Source organism: Mauremys mutica, chromosome 9 (assembly GCF_020497125.1).
Source record: "Mauremys mutica isolate MM-2020 ecotype Southern chromosome 9, ASM2049712v1, whole genome shotgun sequence".
Classification (NCBI taxonomy): Eukaryota; Metazoa; Chordata; order Testudines; family Geoemydidae; genus Mauremys; species Mauremys mutica.
In genome coordinates, this window is record NC_059080.1 from 80,540,273 (window position 1) to 80,559,415 (window position 19,143).

Consider the following 19,143-nt stretch of genomic DNA (forward strand, 5'->3'; position numbering starts at 1 on the left):
TAGGAACACTTAGGAAAGAACATTATAAACAGTTATGAAGTTACTTTCAACCAAAAGAAGTTTATTGGATAAAGATTTGAGGGATTGAAAAGGCAAGTTAGAAAGGAAATCACATCTGACACTTCTCTATAGCACTCGCTATTGGCAAATGCCATGCTTAGTGATGGGCAAGCTGCCGTTGCCTAATTTTAAACCCATTTGACCTAAATTTGAAAGTTCAGCTCCAGTTTGAGCTGTAAGGGATGTGGAATCTGCATTCTGCTTAGAGAAGCCTGTAGGAAAAGGAGTGCAGAGAAAAATATATGATGAAGCTGAGTGAGGAATAATGGAACAGGGAAGAGGGAATGAAAAAAATAAATCTAAAGGAAGTCTTAAAAAGGACTGGAGCTGGGGAGAGAATTTCTAAGTTAAAAATGAATGGAGTGGCCAAAGTTTGCTACCCCTACACCAGCAGAATTGGCTGTGCCAACAGAGGCAGGAGATTCTGCCTTGGATAGACCACCTTCCTTTGAGAAATCACTTGGATCCTTATTGTTTTGCGTTCTCAACTCACCATCATAGGAGCCAAGGTAAGAAGGGACACAAGGATGATATGCCACCAGGTGATACTTGCTCCCCCTCTCTAGTCAGACAAGCTGCAATGGGAGGAGATAAAGGGGAAGCAGCAGCACGGCACCCCCAGGGCAAAAAGTCCAAGGAGCAGTATTTCCCTGCTCAGTGCTGCATCATGCAAGTGCTTGCTTCTCTCCTACCCTTTGGGCAGATCTGGCTCAGGGGCAGATGCTGTACATTGGAAAGGAAAGATGGAAACCCAGGAATGAAGGGTGGATCTTTGAGGACAAGAGAACATGTGCCAGATGGCTGTTTAAGCAACTTAACTGGGGATATCCATGGTGCATGAGAAAAGAGTAAGAGTATATCCTATGGGTTGAAAGTCTTTTAGCAAAGCAAGAGAGCCTTTTGGAAAGTCAGTGATATTGGCTCTCTATTAACAGAGGTTTTGTCAGTGTAATTTTGTCCTCTCTTTTGACTCAAGCCTACAACATGTACCTGCAAGACATTGAGCAATATTATGTACTGCCCATATACAGTAGACATGTATCAAGCCGTAAGAACTTCATTTCTTTCATCATTTTCACTTCTTTTTCCTGGTATTGCTATAAATTTCCTCAACTTATATAGTCTTCTTCTGTAATTAACATGTGTAGGCCACAACTAAACCTGAAGACAGAAGCGATCCAGTTCTGCTGTACAATAAAATGACGTTAACAGAACTCCAAAATAACTTCTCTTTGGAGATCAATCATAAGGTGAGTGGTTAATATCCCAATATTTTCAAGTCCTATTAGTGCCTGATACAAGAAACTGTAATATTAGAATTCTTTTTGAAATAAAGCTTTTATATCTAGAACTGAGATTTTAAAGTTGAACTATGTACATGAAGTGCTTGAAGATGATAGGGTATTACTGGCTGATTTGATGCCACTAAATTGAAAACAAGGAGGTGCTCTTTTAAAGCCAATACTCAGGATTGCTGGAAGAGCATTGACTAGAGATGGTCAAAATTTTTCAACATAATTTTTTTGGGGGGGGGGAATAAAAGAAGGGGGAACAACCAAAAAATGCAGACTTGATAAACCAAAATGTTTTGTGCATATGTTGAATTCACCAAATGGTTTAAATTGAAAAAATAAACCCCCAATACAGAAGGTTTTGTTTCAACATTTTCTAAATGAAACCTTTCATTTTTATGATTCAAAAATTACATTTTTAAAATAAAAATTGAAGGACATTTCAAAACAAAGAGTAAAAAAAATAAAAATAAATCCAGAAATCAAGATGAATTGTTCCATTACAGCTTAAACAAAATGTTTTGTTGACCCAAAGCAAGTTGTTTTTTATTTTTCAGAACAGCCAGCAGCATGAAAAATAAAGTTATCCACATGTCTCTACATTTGACAGCTAAAGACATTATTCTGAGCCAGATTATGGCTGCCCTTGCCCCTGTCACCCCCCACCCACCCCACGGAAAGGTTAGAGAAGATGAGAGAAAATTCTCATTAAAAACAAATTCTGTGGGTTTGATTTACTCTTGGCAGGGCAGGAGGGTGAAACTTGCAACTTCTGGAAATACAGTCTTAGCTAATAGTCACTGGAAGAGAACTTGGAATGATAGGCAGGAGTGTATTATTAATTATTATTATTAAGTGTTTCAGCCCAAGTAATGTACTTTGAAATACACCTCCTGCCACTGCCTGTTACATATCCTTCTTAATCTCAAAGACTGTCAATGACCTTAAATTTCCCAACCTAAATAATAATTTAATTTAGCTAAGCTTATCGTACTTCTGATTTCATACGAGTCATATACACCCACAGATCTCAGTAAAACAATTACTATACATAAACCATGGTATCAGGAATTTATTTAGTTTGCTCATAAAATATTACTACTCTGTTAATTTCCCCATGAATTAAAAATAAACAGCCACCTCTGTCCTGAAAGTCTGTCCAAGAATGCCTCAAAAGGTACAAATCAAGACCAAACCACTTTTCAAAATAAGAGGCAGACCATTTTGAGTGACAAACTTCCTCAGGTGTCAAAGGACAAGGGTGCTTGTGCTAGATACAGTAACTTTCCTCAACTATTTAAAGAGCAGATTTAACTGAACAGGGGGGAAATACTGAGTAGCTCAATTATTGTCTCCAATGACAACCATCTTCTTCTCTAATTTCCACCCCCTCAGTCTTCACATTGGCCCACAGAGGCTCTGCAGCCCTCTTTTCATCTTGAATACCAGTACAACAGAACAGGGGAGTTACAGGCTAATATGGAGATTTTAACAGATCATGTGAACTTCTACACAAAGCAGTGTATATTCACGGTTTTCCTAATGGAAACTGCCATATCATCTACCCACAGTGGAAGCTCATTTGGTAAAGTGATGAATGAGAAGGGTTTTGTATTTTCATCCTGCAATGTATTTTTTTGTTTTTTCATCCTGCAACTTCCATTGAGGTTTCTGGTAGTTGAAGGAGTTAAGCATCTTCCATGTAGTCTTCAGATCCACACAGGATAAGGCCAATAGGAGTGTAATGCATATGAAAAGTATCACATTTTCCAGTGCTGTCAATATAATTGTCTGTGGAAAAGGCCATTACTCTGCCAATATGCTTCAGTACTGACCTAGAAGGAGCATGTATAGGTTGTAGAAGTATATTCTCCATTTTTACTCAGATCTTGTTCTTTGTTGAAACTATGAACAAAGATGCCATGTTGCTGATGGGGTTTATAGTACAAATACTGTCCCACTACATAATAGAGTGAGACCAGTAACTCATTCCTCATAATCCACAAAATGGTCTCCAGCTGTCAACAATTTTTAATAACTACTGCCTGTATGCGAGACAAATTCAGTGTTCAATGAAAGGTTCTATAACCTCTTACCAATCCTTTCATCTAGGGTGACCAGATAGCAACTGTGAAAAAACAGGACAGAGGGTGGTGGGTAATAGGCACCTATATAAGAAAAAGTCCCAAAAAACAGGACTGTCCCTTTAAAAACAGGACATCTGGTCACTCTACTTTCATCCATCTAGTTCCTTGAGCAAAGTGCTATTAAACAGAAAACATAATGGCAAGCAATGATATTTCTTAGTCAAAGGTTGTTCACAATTACAGAGCATAAAAGATTGGGGGCCTATCTTACAGCACCTTCCTCCTACCAGGCCAGGTTTTGCTCTTGCTGAGCCAGCTCATTCCCTAGGGTAATTCTGTCTGATGGTCTCTCATAGAATCCAGGGAAGCAGTTTTCCACACAGTTAGTTGTTTTTTTATTTCAAGCCTTCTAACACAAGAAAACAAAACCTCACAGACTTAATATCTGTGCAGGCTGAGTAGTCCCTTCCCCAAGTCTGCTCCTCACACCAGTAAGTTCATCAACCCAAAATTTCATGACTCTTACCTCACAGCCTTAGTAACATAATTGGTCCAGCAGCAGTCTATTGCAAACAGCCACTAGCCTATCAGTTTTCTGGAAGGTACTACTAACTCCTCCCTCCATTTTCTGCTACCTTTTTTTATGAGGATGAACCAATTCAGTGCCAGCTCTTTTTCCCCAGGTGCAACTGGTGAGGCTAATCAGCCAGCCAGCTGCAGGCTTCTGACCCCTGAGGAATGATATCTCTTATACCTTCACACAGTTTCAAATTTAACATGTTCACATTTTAAAATAACACACTGTGCAGACTGCATAGGCATTACTCAATTAGAATTTGCTTAATAGAAAATTGCGTTGATAGCTGTTGGCCCAAGCTCTGAAGACCATGTAATAATGAACAGCAGCACAAAGGAATTTGGGGTTGGAGGACAGAAGAGGAGGAGAAAAGACACCTTACTGTAATGTTAGAGTGTAACTCACCCACATAAGCCATAGACGTGATCTGTTTCAGACTGTGTACCTTGTTCACATGTGAATGACATGGAATTCTGAGAGGAAACATTTTGCACAAGCCAGAATGTGGGATGCCCATGTTCTAGGGTGCTCATCCAGAGATGTGTCCAAACTGTTTGCTTTTATGCAGGTGTGTACCTGCCATTCACAATGGCTCTTTTTTTTTTTTATTGATCTCATTGTACACTCTCAGTATAAATACAAAGGCATTGTTTAATTTACTGATATTATAATGTGGTCTCCAAAGACAAGCATTAACCTTGGTCTGAGATTTAACTGCATCTTATTGATTTCATTGTGCTGTGTATCAGGCCCTTAATGCATATGAAAGTCTCAGGACCAGATTATCATACATACTAAGGCCCTATTACACTCCCAGAGCAGTAAAGAGGGGTCTTAGAGTAACTGAAAATAAGGTTCTCAGTGAATTATTATTTTAAAAACTTTTGACTAGAAATTAGAAAAGAAAAGAGCCCCTGAAACTGCCTAAAGTATCATTTCCACTTTTCCAGATTTATTTTACAGTACCATAACCATTTAAATCACTGTACTTTAAAAAAAATCTATATCCTGCACACTAATGCCTGGGGTAATATAATTTCAAGTCCTCCAAAATCAAGTATTACCATTATAGCTCCAGTTACAGTAGTGTCGATATTAGAAAAACTAAAGATTAGCTGAAACATTTGTTTCACTCAAACATAGTTGAATCCCAAAAAGAAATGGGTAACACTCACATTATTTTATATCTTATTTACTACTTATCCTTAAAATGCATGTTTTTTCCAGCAATTCAACTGGTCAGAATTCATAAATAATATAATGTCAACTGTGAAAATTAATGTTGAGAATGCAGAAGATGTGGTTGTTTATGCTCCAGACTATCTAACCAAACTAAAGCCTATTCTTAATAAATATACTTCCAGGTAGGTATGTCAGGTATGTTTTTAAAATTTGCATTTTATTGCCAATAAGTTCCAAAAGTCTAGAAACATCACCAGCTTATTATTGTTGTTTTATTACACAGAGACATTCAAAATTACATGATTTGGCGATACGTAATGGATCTTGTAAACAGTCTAAGCCGTAACTACAAGGACACAAGGAATGCTTTTCGTAAGGTGCAGAAATTCCTCTCTCTTTTAAAATTTTAAATATGACTTTTTAACACCCACCAAAGATAAATGTTTTCCGAGAGCCAGCTACACCATATACATTTTTAAATACATTTTGAACTTTGCAACACACAAAGCTGTAGATGTTTGCTGATGCTCCTGCTGGAGTGTGTTTATAATTTATATGATGTATTCTTGATACTTGGAAAGTGGGTTGGAAAGATATTGTTCTAAGATCTGTCTCTGTGTTATTCTGAATTTGAGTCAATCAAGTGAATGCATGATCAGTTTTGTGGCAGTACAGTAATATTTTAATGCAAATAACTATGCTTCCTCAACTCCTATTGACTTGCTGCAAGCTCAAGCTTCTGAGCACCTTATAGTATCATGACCCATAGCCAAACATTATGGGCCCAATATTGCTGTCATTAATGGCACAATCCTGTAAGATGCCAAGTACTGACTGTGTCTACACTTAAAATGCTGTAGCACATCAGTGTAAACACTCATCACGGTGACGGGAGGGGTTCTCCCATCACTGTAGTTAATCTACCTTCCTAACATAACCACGTTAAGATCCTTTCCCCTGATTTGTCCCTAGCATGTTTCTCTGAAGGTTAGACCATTTGGACAGTTGTTAATTTAAAATTTCACATGGTCTGGAGCTGGAGCACAGAATGCTTGAAATTCACAGGTGAAGATGCCAGGGCCCTAGCAAAAAGGCCATCAAACCTGTTGCCACCACTTTTTTGAATCTCAGCAGAAGAAGCCTGACAGATTGCTAGACTGCATATTCAAATAAGCCTCCATCTGTTACAAAGGCAAGACTATGACCCTAGCTCACTGGAGTTCCATTCTGTTCCCTGAGGCCAAACTGTTAGGTTGCACCATCATAGTTGCTGCCCCTCCAGCAGATCTATTATTGACAGACTTGGAAAGGCAGTGAAAATGGCATGCACATTAGTATGGTGACGCATAGCACTTGGAATTGAAGTGACTGTACAACTGTGGATATAGTTATTTCCTTTAAAGAAAGGCACTGGCACCTTCCTTTTTCTATTATTATTATTTAAAAACAGAAATTAAATGTTAAAAGCTATATTATTGCAACACTGTAATTGAGAGTTTATGCACAATACAGTAATGAAAGTTAGTGGTATGGTTTCTAATGGAACCATAATGGTCACATTACACATATGACTCTATATTAATGCATTGTAGTTTAGCACCATTGATAATCACATGCAGAGCAGATGAGTTTCCATTGTTGTAGGAAGCATAATTTTGGATTTCCAGGGCCAGATTCACCAGTTCATGGTGCCACGCTGGTGAGGCAAAACAGACTTAAAAGCAGCTTCCTGAGGATTCCACAGGTGAAGGAGAATCCCTGAGCAACAAAGAGCACTGTAATCTCTCCTGGCTATTCTAACCCATGTATGTGGGGTGTGGCCAGGTATAAGGGAGCACCTGAGAAACAGCTGCAGCAACAACCCCCCCCCCTTTTGGTTTGTGGGCAGCTGGTGTAAGATTGAGAAGCACTGAGGACACTTTCATGGTCTCCCATTGGACTTGTGCTGAGCACAGCTTGGCTGACCCCCTGATTTGGGGGTATAAAATCTCTACCATAACATGACAGTGTAATTTTTTTTGCATTTATTTTTGCTATGTCTGCTGCTTTTTGTGGTTAAAAGTGAATCAGCCCCAGCATACTGTGCCAGTATTGTATTACATGCCTATTTCCCCTGATGTAGGGTATATGTGTGTGTCTGTGTCTGTGTGTGAAAAAGGAAGCAAAATTAGAAATAGGGGAATTTCTATTCTAGTCAGTGGCAGTGTTGAATCACGTAAGAGTCATGGAAAAGCTGCAACAATGCAAGGTCTTCAGGGAAGCCTGTTGTAAACAGTTCTATACTGTGTGCCGCTGATAACATTTTCAGAAGACCTTTCCTCTCCTCCTAATTCTTTATATATTTGTTGGGGTGAAAGGAAGTATCAGCAGTTTTCCTTTTCACAAACATTAATTCAGTGCAAGGTGCAGGAATTATGGAGCTCTTAATACATGAAGTCCCCAATCTACAATCTTGAAGAGAAGGATAACTGTTTCCTCGCTGAACGGGGCTCCAGAGAGCCACCAGATAATCACAGCGCGACTCCCTAACATTGTAATCGTTTTGTTATGATGTCACACCATCACATCAACATCTCTGCATCATTATTAATGAAATATCATGACAAAATCTTTGCAACATGTACATTGATAGTACAAGATACCAACAGCCTCCCTTCAAGCAGTCAGGGCTGCCCCAAAAATGTGTGGCTCTCGCTGGAAAGGTGGTGTAGCCTGTGTATCTGGGGCACTGACTAGGGGGATCCCCTGCTCAGATACCACCAGTGGCACTCTTATGGAGCTGCTGGCAGGGCTGTGGTGGATAGCTCCACCGTCCTCCTCTGGGTGTAAATCTGCCATCTGGTCACAGTGGTCCTTAGTGGAGCAAGGGGTTGCAGTTCAAATCCAGGCACCAGAGGCAGCGATGTGCAGCAACACCTTCCTTATCTCTCCCTTTTGTAGCTATTAGGGGTGTATTTCTTCCACCCCTCTCCCCTTCCATGGCTGCTGGGGGTATTGGGAATGTTGCCAGTGACTCCCGTATGTTTCCTCAGATGGGTGTTCAATTTAGAGAGTACCCCTCATCCCCACTAACTCTAATGAGAATTAAATGCAGTCAGTGAGGGTAGATTAGACTCCTCCAAAACTCATAGTCTGGCAATCAGCCACCATTCTCCTTCTGTTTATGTTGACCCAGATGTCATTCCTTTATCTAATGTTTAACAGGCACTTTATGGCACAACATCAGAAACGGCTGTTTGGCGGCGCTGTGCTAACTATGTCAACGGCAATATGGAGAATGCAGTGGGACGGCTGTATGTAGAGGAAGCATTTTCTGGAGACAGTAAACATGTGGTAACGTTTTCAATTCACTTAACTTGTGCACCATCCAAGTTGTTAAGTTTACTAGATGATGATTTAATAGAAATTGGCTTCATATTAGAGTTGTAGAAACCCAATTATTGCTGATGTCATTCATTTCATTCCACTGCAGATGCCCAGGGCAAATTCTGTCTTGGGATGCTTGCAGCTGCTCCAACTGACATAAATGGGAGCTGCACCACTCATTCATCCAGTGTCAGAATTTGTTCCTTGAAAGTATAATAGCTTTGTTTCATTCCTATGCTAATGGCTACCAGGGGCTGGATCAGAAAAAGGAAAAGCAAGCTTATCAATTCAAGAGAATCTTTGAGTTATCTGACAAACATTACACAGTATATCATCATGCAGTACTAATCTGCTAATGTTTCCAAGCAAATATATTTAGTTCCCTCATCCACTACAGAGGGAACACTAATTGCCAAAGCATAAAATGTTATTTCCCACATTCAGATGTTAAGGTTGGATTAAGAACAGGGAAGAAAATGCTACTCAGCAATATGTTGGGAAGCACCCATGTCAGCAGTCTGTGGTGATGGGATTATGTACCTTTTCCAGGACACTAAAACAAGCAATTAGCAAATGATGCTAAGAATGGATGTCAGTGAAGATTAGGAGAAGCCATTGCAAACTACAGCTGGCAATATCATAAAGCAGAGAAGATTACAGAGCACGGCACTGAATTTGATTACCTTTTCTGAAAACAAACTCTTTTAAATCAACTTAATTAAAATAAATTGATGAATTAAATATGTAAGGTATATTTTCTCAGTGAAAGGAGGGTGATTTAGTTATTTAAAACAGTATTTTATTATGGCTAATGATGTGAAAATACACAATTTTTCCTTTGTGGTTATTACAGGGTTATTGTCTAATCATAAATTCTTTAGTATCACTGACCATAACATCTTCCCAAATAATTATTGCTGCAATAAGTAATAGCCACTTTTAACTTTTGATTCTTTAAATAACAAAGGTAATTGTTATAATTAACACTTTCCACCTGGAAACTTTGCTTTCTGATAAGATTGGCCTTAAGATTTTGTGTATTTGTTGCTCAATTAATATGCCATTTGAATAACAACAAGAATGTACAAAACAGATTAAGATTTAGGAAAAAAATGACTGGATGGTCTTACTGTATTCTGATGGCTTTTCCCAGGTGCAAGAAATGATTACACAAATCCGTGAGGTTTTTATAACAACGTTAAATGAACTCACCTGGATGGATGCAGAAACCAAAAAGAAAGCAGAACAAAAAGTAAGTGAAAAAACAAGTTTTGATTTGTTTTGTTACCCTGTTGTAAAGAGTGTTAACTTAAATTGACTAAATAATTTAATCAGTCATACCATTGCATTTATCTACTATTACTTTAGTTAGATCAGAATAACAGCGATCAAGTTAGTACAATATGGAGATCCCTTGTTTACAAATTATATATCCAATCCCATTTCATTCTGAGGGTCAGTTTCCAGTCAACACAGCTACAACTGATAAGACTCAGACTCTACCACATAGAATTTTTCCAGATCTTAAAACACATATAATCATAGTTTTTAAAGCTCCACATGCTACATTAGCAGTTTTCAGATTGACTGAGAATGATTGATGAGGAAAGGTTAAAAAAGATAAATATGCATAGTTTGACTACTCCATGGGCTTTTAACTAGGGGCGAGGAGTCACAACCACTCTGCCTTTCCCATATTACTGAATAGAAGGGAGTCTCAGTTAAGTCCTGGTTACATTGGAGGATCCTGGCATGGAACAGGAGATCCCTGTACAGAAAACGTTGAGAATCACTGGGCTGAGCAGGGACAAAAGGAGTAGATACCCTTTCAAATACAATATTTGTAGACAGTTATAAAGACCAAGATGGAAAGGAATGATTTAAGGTAATTCACTGAGCTAAAATGACTGTAGGAGTAATGGGATGGAATTAAGAAGGGAAACATTTAGACTGAATATTGTGAAAAACTCCTGGACAGCGAGATCTGTAGAACAGTCTTCTAAGGGCAGAGATAAAGTCCTATTGCTTTAGACATTTAAAACTAGGCTGAATTAAACACTAGACAACATACTGTAGGAGATCATCCTTCTTTTGCAGGGGAGATAACCAAATGGAATGATTTCTAATAAGAACATAAGAATGGCCATAGTGGTCAGACCAGTGGTCCACCTAGCCCAGTATCCTGTCTTCCAACAGTGGCTGGTGCCAGATGCTTCAGAGTGATCCATCCCTTGTTGTCCAGTCCCAGCTTCTGGCAGCCCAATATTTAGAGTCACCTAGAGCATTGTGTTGCATCCCTGACTATCTTGGCTAATACCCATTGATGGACCGATCCTCCATGAACTTAGGTAATTCTTTTTTGAGCCCAGTTATACTTTTGGCCTTCACAACATCTCCTGGCAACAAGTTCCACAGGTTGACTGTGCATTGTGTGAAAAAGTACTTCCTTATTGTCGGCTGATCGAGATGAGGGCAGTCTAGCCTAGTGGCCAGAGTCAGAGCCATAGTCAGTCATTGGGAGCCCAGGGTCAAACCAGAAGGCAGAAACTGAGTACCAGATACAAGGGTCAAGCTGGAGTCCATAGTCAGGAGCCAGAGCTGAGGGTCAGAGGAGGTCAGGAACTGGATCCAGCAGGGTAGCAGGCAAGGAGGGGTTCAAGGCACAGTCAGGACAGAAGAGCGGCTAGGTGAAAGGCAGGAGCAGGCATATGAGGGAGGAGAGGAGAACAGTATGATCACTGAGAAGCCAGTAAGCTGCTGCTGCTGACTTCAAAGCCAGCCTTCTGGCCTCAACAGCCAATCAGGTGGTGTCGCTAATTAGGCAGCCTTCTGCTGGTCAGCTGTACTGATGAGCCTGCTTAGAGACTAGCTCTGCTGCAGTCCCTAATTCCTGACACTTATGTTGGTTTTAGATATGCTGCCTATTAATTTCCTTGAGTGAGTCTGGTTCTTGTGTTATGTGAAGGGGTAAATAACACTTCCCTATTCATTTTCTCCACACAAGTCATGATTTTATAGATTTCTATCATATTCCCCCTTAGTCATCTCTTTTCTAAGCTGAACAGTCCCAGTGTTTTTAATCTCTCCTTAGATGGAAGCTGTTGAATACCCCCAATCATTTTTGTTGCCCTTCTCTGCACCTTTTCTAATTCTAATATATCTATTTTGAAATGGGCTGACCAGAACTGCACACTGTATTCAAAGTGTGGGTGTACCATGGATTTATACAGTGGTGTTCTGATATTTTCTTCCTTATCTATCTCTTTCCTAATGGTTCCTACCATTCTGTTAGCATGTTTGACTGCTGCTCCACATTGAGCAGGTGTTTTCAGAGAACTACTCAGAGTAACTCCAAAATCTCTTTGAGTGGTAACAGCTAATTTAGACCCCATCATTTTGTATGCATAGTTGGGAGTATGTGCATTACTTTGCATGTACCAACAATATTCTAGAGCTGGTTGAAATTTTCCCAATTTTGAGTATTTTAATGACATTTTTCATCAATTTCTGTCTCCAATTTTTTAAAAAAGAAAACCCTGAAAATGGGATTTTTCTACCTACTATCGAGCTGGTCAATTTTTTTGACAAATGTATTTTTTCAAAATTTGGAAAAAACCATTAATTTGTTTTTGAAAAATTCCTGTGAAATGTATTACTGTTTTTTCAACAGACTCTAGATTCTGCAACATATAAAATAACACTATTATTGCAACATTACAGTCAGGAAGTTCAAAGTTAGTGTTCCCCAGGGCCGGCTCCAGGCACCAGCATTCCAAGCAGGTGCTTGGGGCGGCAATCTGAAAGAGGCAGCAGTCTGTGTGTTTTTTCCCCCAAGCAGCGCACCAAATTGCCGCCACGGATGGCGGGAGCAGTCCATGTGCCGTTAGGGCAGCACGCGCGTTTCCGACGCAGCAGCAATTCGGTGGCAGCTTCTATGTTCAGCTGTCTGCGGCGGCGCAGCTTTTGGCTTCCGGCTGAAGACAGAAGCTGCCGCCGAATTGCTGCCATCACGGAAACGCGTATGCCGCCTTAACGGCACACAGACTGCCCCCGCCATCCGCGGTGGCAATTCGGCCCGCTGCTTGGAGCGGCAAAAACAGTAGAGCCAGCCCTGGTGTTCCCCAATGAGTAGAACCATGCTCCCCTGCACATTTTGCTTTACGTTAGTGTCTTTCATTACATGCTTATGCAATTTAGATGCAATAATACCATATTATATTTATGTACATCCATGGTCATAGAGAACAATCTATATCAACAGTTCAACAATGCAGTAGGTTGGGTCCAAGAATGGTATTTTAAGTAGGGTAGTGTATTGAGCACCCATAGTACACTCTGTACTGTAATTAGTTCTGGATGTTATATATGCTCAGCCTCTCCAACCTAAGAAACATTTGCAAGACTATGCAGATTCACATGGATGAGCCTTTGACTAAAATCATTACATTTCAAACTCATTAGTATTAGGCCTTGTCTATACTACAGAGGAAATTCGATCTAAGCTACACAATTTGAGTTACGTGAATAGCGTAACTCAAATTGACGTAGCTTAGACCTACTTACCACAGGGTCAACACTATGCTATGTCGACGGGAGACGCGCTCCCATCGACTCCCTCTACTCTTCTCGAGCTGGTGGAGTACAGGAGTCGATGGGAGAGCAATCTGTGGTTGATTTAGCAGGTATTCACTAGACCCGCTAAATCGACCGCCAATGCATTGATCGCCGCTCGTCAATCCCCCGGTAAGTGTAGACAAGCTCTAAGATACCTAAATGTACTGAGATGAGTTACTTATATTGCTTATTTGTGTGCATAGCCAGTCAGAGCATTACTTACAGACATTTCAGTTAAATTGGTTTAACAGTTACATTCATTCTGGCATTTGTATATTGAAAATGTCAGAAAGGATTGCCAAGGAGGCCGTTACTATCATGAGGCTTTTTATAACTTCTGGCAGCATCATCAAATAAAAAAGACTGATCAATTACACAAAGTAATGGACATTGAATGGGTCTGGACTGAAAAGCTTGGATCTGGATTTCAAACAAACACTTCAATGTACAGGGGTATTCAAATCCAAGAGTTGGGTTCAGTCAATGGTAGATGTAGGAGCCTGCTTTGAAATTTGGATCCAGATTCAGATTCTGAAGATTCTTGTCTTCGAAAGCTGGGATATGTTCAGATTCAGGGTTTCAATTTGATCCCATCTCTCCATATAATGTACCTATCCCCGCAGATATTAACAGGACCATTTTGCCTGCCTTGTGTTGAAGTTACACAAATTATAATTATTAATTTAATTTCTGTCTTGTAGAAATATCAGATACATTGGGAAAACCTTCCATTCACTGAAATAAATATTTCATTTGAAACTGCTGCTGAGATGTGGGGTCTGGCTATAGCATACAGTTTTATCGAACAAAGCATATGATAGTATTTCTGTTGAATGGGACACATTTTCTGAATTCTTTTAGAGTCATAAAGTAATTAATCATAGGACTTTACAATCCTTAAAATCCATAAAAGAAAAGAAAAAAAACACCTCAACAAAAACGATATAAATGAGATTGAAGGCTCCTACACAGGTATTTCCAAATTGGTGCCTGTAAACATCTGGTATATTACTAGTATCTGATCATCTCAAAGGTATAGCTGTATTTGGATTGGCATGTAATAGTGAACCAATTTAAATATTATTATGTCCTTTAGGCTACAGCAATTACAGAGAGGATCGGCTATCCAGATGATATCATAACGGATAACAGTAAACTGAATAACGAATACCAAGATGTAAGTATTCATAAAGTCATCATGCAAACAATTATTAGCAAAGGCTCTTAAGAACTAGACTGTGATTGTATTACATGCCTATGCAGGGATATAAGGCATAAGATTTCACCTCCACATGGGCTACATGGATATCGAGTTTGGGGTGCAGGAGTCAGGTAGTGGGTGGAGTTTAGGCTCTGCACTTCTGCCCTCCTTCCCCCACATGCAATGTGGCACAGATGACTGATCCAGCATGGGTAGTGGTGTAATTTGCTGCTGGTATAGGCCGAGACATGCCCAGGGGATGGGGCATATAAGTGTAGATTCCAATGGCTTTATATCAGCATAGAATTGGAGTAGTGCAATGGAGAATCAGGCTCAGTATTTCCACTGACTGTGTGTGAATTAAACAGCCCTATTTAAGTGACTGCAGTTTCATGGAAGTCAATGAAGTTGTGCCCATTTACATCAGGGTTGAATTTGGCCCTTCATTTGTGACCTTCTGCAAGTCACCTAGTGTAAACTATATCTCAGTTTGTGCATCTGCAAAGTGTTGCTCATAATTCTCTCCTGCCTTGCAGGGATATCGTGAGTTACTTTCATTAAAGTATGTAAAGCATGTTGAGATCCTCAGATAGAAGGTGGTGTAGGAGTGCAAAGTGCTGTTAATATTTTTAAAGCTAAAAAAGAATGGAGAGTCATAAAAAAAATCAGAATATCTTCTTAAAATAACCTATGGGCCTGATTCTGACATACATACTCCTGGGGAGCAGCACCTTACCAGGCAGGTAGCACCGTTGATGTGAATTAGGTGATTCCCAGAATAAGGTACTACTCACTCCAAGTAATGATGGCAGAATCCAGCCCTAAATCTACAAACAGGAAATAGTGGTGGCAAATAATGATCCTTTGGGATACACTGCACCGCTACATTACATTAGCATATGTCCTGGTGCTGATGTAGCTGTGATACCCAATGAATGATGTTACAGAGCACTGCAAACCCAAGATCTGCTTTTGCAGTTTAGAAATTTTCATAGGAAATTTATCACTCTGAGCACCATGCTCAAAATGAACTTTTTAAACCCAGTCCCTCTTCAGTAGCAGTCAAGTAACAAAACTGCAATATCATTTTTCTTTTATTTCTCCTTTTTTAAGCTGAACTACAAAGAGGAGGAATACTTTGAGAACATCATTCAAAGTTTGCTATTTAGCCAAAGGAAGCGGCTGAAGAAGCTCAGAGAAAAGGTGGACAAGGAACAGTATGTATTTTAAATATCCGTGTGGTGTTTATCAAGTGTGCTTAAAGTAAGACATAAAACTGGCTTTCAGGTAAGCGCCTAGGATTAGCCACACTCATCCCCAGCACTCCCCTTTTCACCAGGGCTCAGTTCCATGTGGCCAAGAAGTTTACTGAGCACTGTGCACATTTCTCCACACTATGTGAGCAGTGCCAAGCTGAGCATTAGCACTTTGACTTGCTTGTTCACCCTAAGTCAGCACAGATGTTACCAGGGATCTACGTTCTCCAGATGTTCTCTCATTAATTGGTGTTTGAAGATAGATCTGAATTCAGGAAAGATCGGGTGCCTGAGTGTTTATCAAAACAAGAAAGGTGATAACATTTATTTCAGTAATATAAAAGAATGCAGCATGTATATTGGTGAGTTTTTTGGGAGCTTGACCTTGTGAGGTACTGAGTTGAGAATGATACCAGAATAACAGCTTAGAGGCACTGAAACATAATGCAGTTATATTACAAATGCAATCCTTCATGTATACATTTATCTTATAAATACTATCCGGCTGTGAGGCACAGTGAAATCAATGGGAGGTTTGTCTACCTAGCTATGCAGGAAATGGCTCTTAATTACTATACACATTCTGTGCAAATCTTATAAGATAAGTCACAAAAAGGAGTTAGACAAACACTTTAGCTCTGGTCTACACTTAAAACTTAGGTTGCCCTAGCTACGTTGCTCACGGGGTGTGAAAAATTAACGCCCCTGAGAGATGTAGTGAAGCGTTCCTAAGCCCCAGTGTAGACATCACTAGGTCAAAGAAAGAATTCTTCCAGTGATGCTTAACTACCATCTCTCAAGGGGCTGGATTTGCTACAGCGATGGAAAAACCGCTTCCATCTCTACAATAAAGTGTCTACACTACAGTGTGGTGTAGCTGCAGCGCTGCTGCTGTCCCACTGTCGTGTTTGTAGTGTAGACATACCCTTAGAGGTAGAGAAGCTAATATAAAAAAGCTAAACAATAGGTGGCCCTAAATTGTCATGGGAACCTCCTTCCAACCTGAAATATTACTATGATACTTCACTTAGGTCATTTAATTTAGTGACACAGCATGTAACTCTTACAGACTGAAAGCAACTGATCTAAGCATGTACATCTGTGCAACTGTATGAGTGCAGCTAACTACTAAATTTGTGCACATCCCTCTCTCCAGCTGGCTCCCTTGCAGTGCTCTCTTACCTACTTCTCTTGTTATAGTTTCATTTACACTCTACTTTTACAATACATTGCCCTATTACCCAGTTCTCTTGTCTGGGCTCAGCTAAACTCTGCTTTCACTAGCGTATCTCGAAGCTACAATTTCATTTTTCAGCCTTTAGCTTTTTAAAAACTTTCTTTGTCCATCTTTTGAGAAAATGTTCAGGATTGACCAGTACCAGAATGGAAAGAACTTAACTGTTGTGGATGGGTTCAAAGGCTGTGATTCACTGGCTGATGCTTCTTTTTGTTTCGGACCAGAGCACAGTTTCTCAAGATCTTTGTAAATTTTACTTTGTGGTTTCTGATTTAGAGAAACTGCCTTAATGCATCAACAAATTCTCTGTTTTCTCACCTGTTGTGAGATAATATACTTTGTGGCTATTTGACCGGATCTGCCCCCTGCTGGCATACAAGGACTGTTCCACCAAAACCCATGGCAAAATGGGGTGAGGATTCATCACTTGAAGAGGGTGGCTAGTGTCCATGGGGGAGGGCAGCTTTTCTTTCCACTCGAAGGCTGAAACAGGCATGTGTTGTATCTGCCCAGTTCCTGGTTGTCCTGGCCACATCCCTCCCCTGCCAGCGCTGCCCACTTTTTTAGCTACTTTAGCCACTTGTAGGACCCAAGCAGAGGGGATTATGGCCAGCATGAATCACCACAAAAACAGGACTATTCTCATAAGTAAGACCTGCAGAAGTGAGTTTGTTCAGTTTATCCTTATAGCTGGTTTATAGTTTTTAGCTCTGTTTTGGCAGAGTCCAAAGGATTATAGGTAATCTTTTTCAGCCTGTCACCTTACTGCCTTACACTTGGTTTTTGTCTATGGTCACTAGGTATTCCCTATGCACCCACTGGACTGCAGCTTTGCACGGGATACACCTTCTTGGAGGGGACTTTAGTCTGTGCCCCTTTGACCAAGAATCCTGGGCAGAGTAGGCTCCAGGCACCCTTCTTTGACTACATCTTGTTAAAGGTTGAAGGTTGTTTTATGTCTCTGGGATAGTCAGCAGGAAACTCCCAAGCGAAGTAAGACTCAAGCAGAATTAAAAACTCAATCTGTTTAGAAGAGAAAAAAATCATACTAATACAAAAGCAGCAGCCTGCATGACACATGTATCCTTGTATTCAGTAAGCGTTAACTTAGAGAGGTACCTCTTAGGTTAGTTACAATGGGAGAAATGAAGACATCCCCAAAGAATACATTCTCTTTTTTCCCTTCTCACTACCCATCAAGTCAGCCTGTCAGAGACCCCCTCACCACTCTGTCTTGTGTCTTTGCTTTCTTTTATCTAACTCATAGTCCTCTGATGCTTTCAGGGTATTTTTTGCAGTACCTTGCTTATCTCACTCTTGTGGTGTTCCTCTTGTCAGTGCCTCTCTTGTCCAGTCTATTGTCTGTATCTCCTATCAATTCAGAACTGCATTCCTCGTGTTAGATAAACAATTGTAGTTACTGATTTTCCTGTTCTTTTTTCACATCTTATTACCCTAAAGATATATTCCCCACTGCAATGGCTGCCTAGTCTCTGTTCTGTCTTCACTACCAGGCTTTCTCATGTTAGTTGTCCAGGCTAGAATTGTTAGGCTGGATCAAGTTTGGTCTGTCTCTATGCTCTCATGAAGGCCTGGTCTACACCTAAAACTTAGGTCAAGCTAGGTAGGTCGCTTAAGGGTGTGAAAAATTCACACCTCTGAGAGACATATTTAAGCCAACCTACGCCCTGGTGTAGACTTCTAGGTGGATGGGCGAATTCTTCCATCTGCCCAGCTACTGCCTCTCAAAGGTAGATTTACTACGGCGGTGGAAAACCCTTTCTGTCACTGTAGCAGGTGTCTATGCTACAGTGGTGTAGCTTTAGCTGTGCTGCTGTAGCGCTTGTAGTGTATTCATACCCTTAGGCCAGGTCAGCCCACCTATAGTGTGAAAAATCCACACCCTGGAGCGATACAGTTAAGCCGACCTAGAAGAATTCTTCCGTCGACCTAGCTACTGCCACTTGGGGAGGTAGATTAACAGTCCCTCCTGTCGCTGTAGTGAGTGTCTGCAGTGAAGCGATACAGCAGTGTGGCTGCAGCATTTCTAATGAAGCCATAGCCTTACACCAGCGTGCTAGGCAGGAGTAACTCCACCGAAGTCAGTAGAGTTCCATGGTATAAAACTTGAGTAAGTGAGAGGAGAATCAGGCCCAAATGATTTATTATATATGACTCGTTATTCATTCTTAATATTCATTTTACTTTATATCAGGTATGAGCCATGCAAGAGTAGCTGATCTTTCACACAGTCCACTTGTTTATTGTCAT

At 40.2% G+C, this 19,143-nt stretch overlaps 1 protein-coding gene across 2 annotated transcripts in view; it reads left to right on the plus strand.

The window, feature by feature from the left end:
• The window catches only part of MME (membrane metalloendopeptidase), a 61,488-nt gene that overhangs the window by 19,368 nt on the left and 22,977 nt on the right, over window positions 1–19,143 (plus strand). For both annotated transcript variants that reach the window (XM_045029153.1, XM_045029152.1), the window contains exons 10-16: window positions 1,209–1,310; window positions 5,244–5,380; window positions 5,482–5,575; window positions 8,403–8,531; window positions 9,718–9,816; window positions 14,275–14,355; window positions 15,493–15,596. In XM_045029153.1, coding sequence (XP_044885088.1) covers window positions 1,209–1,310; window positions 5,244–5,380; window positions 5,482–5,575; window positions 8,403–8,531; window positions 9,718–9,816; window positions 14,275–14,355; window positions 15,493–15,596 — 746 coding nt within the window. The remainder of the gene's footprint in view (window positions 1–1,208; window positions 1,311–5,243; window positions 5,381–5,481; window positions 5,576–8,402; window positions 8,532–9,717; window positions 9,817–14,274; window positions 14,356–15,492; window positions 15,597–19,143) is intronic.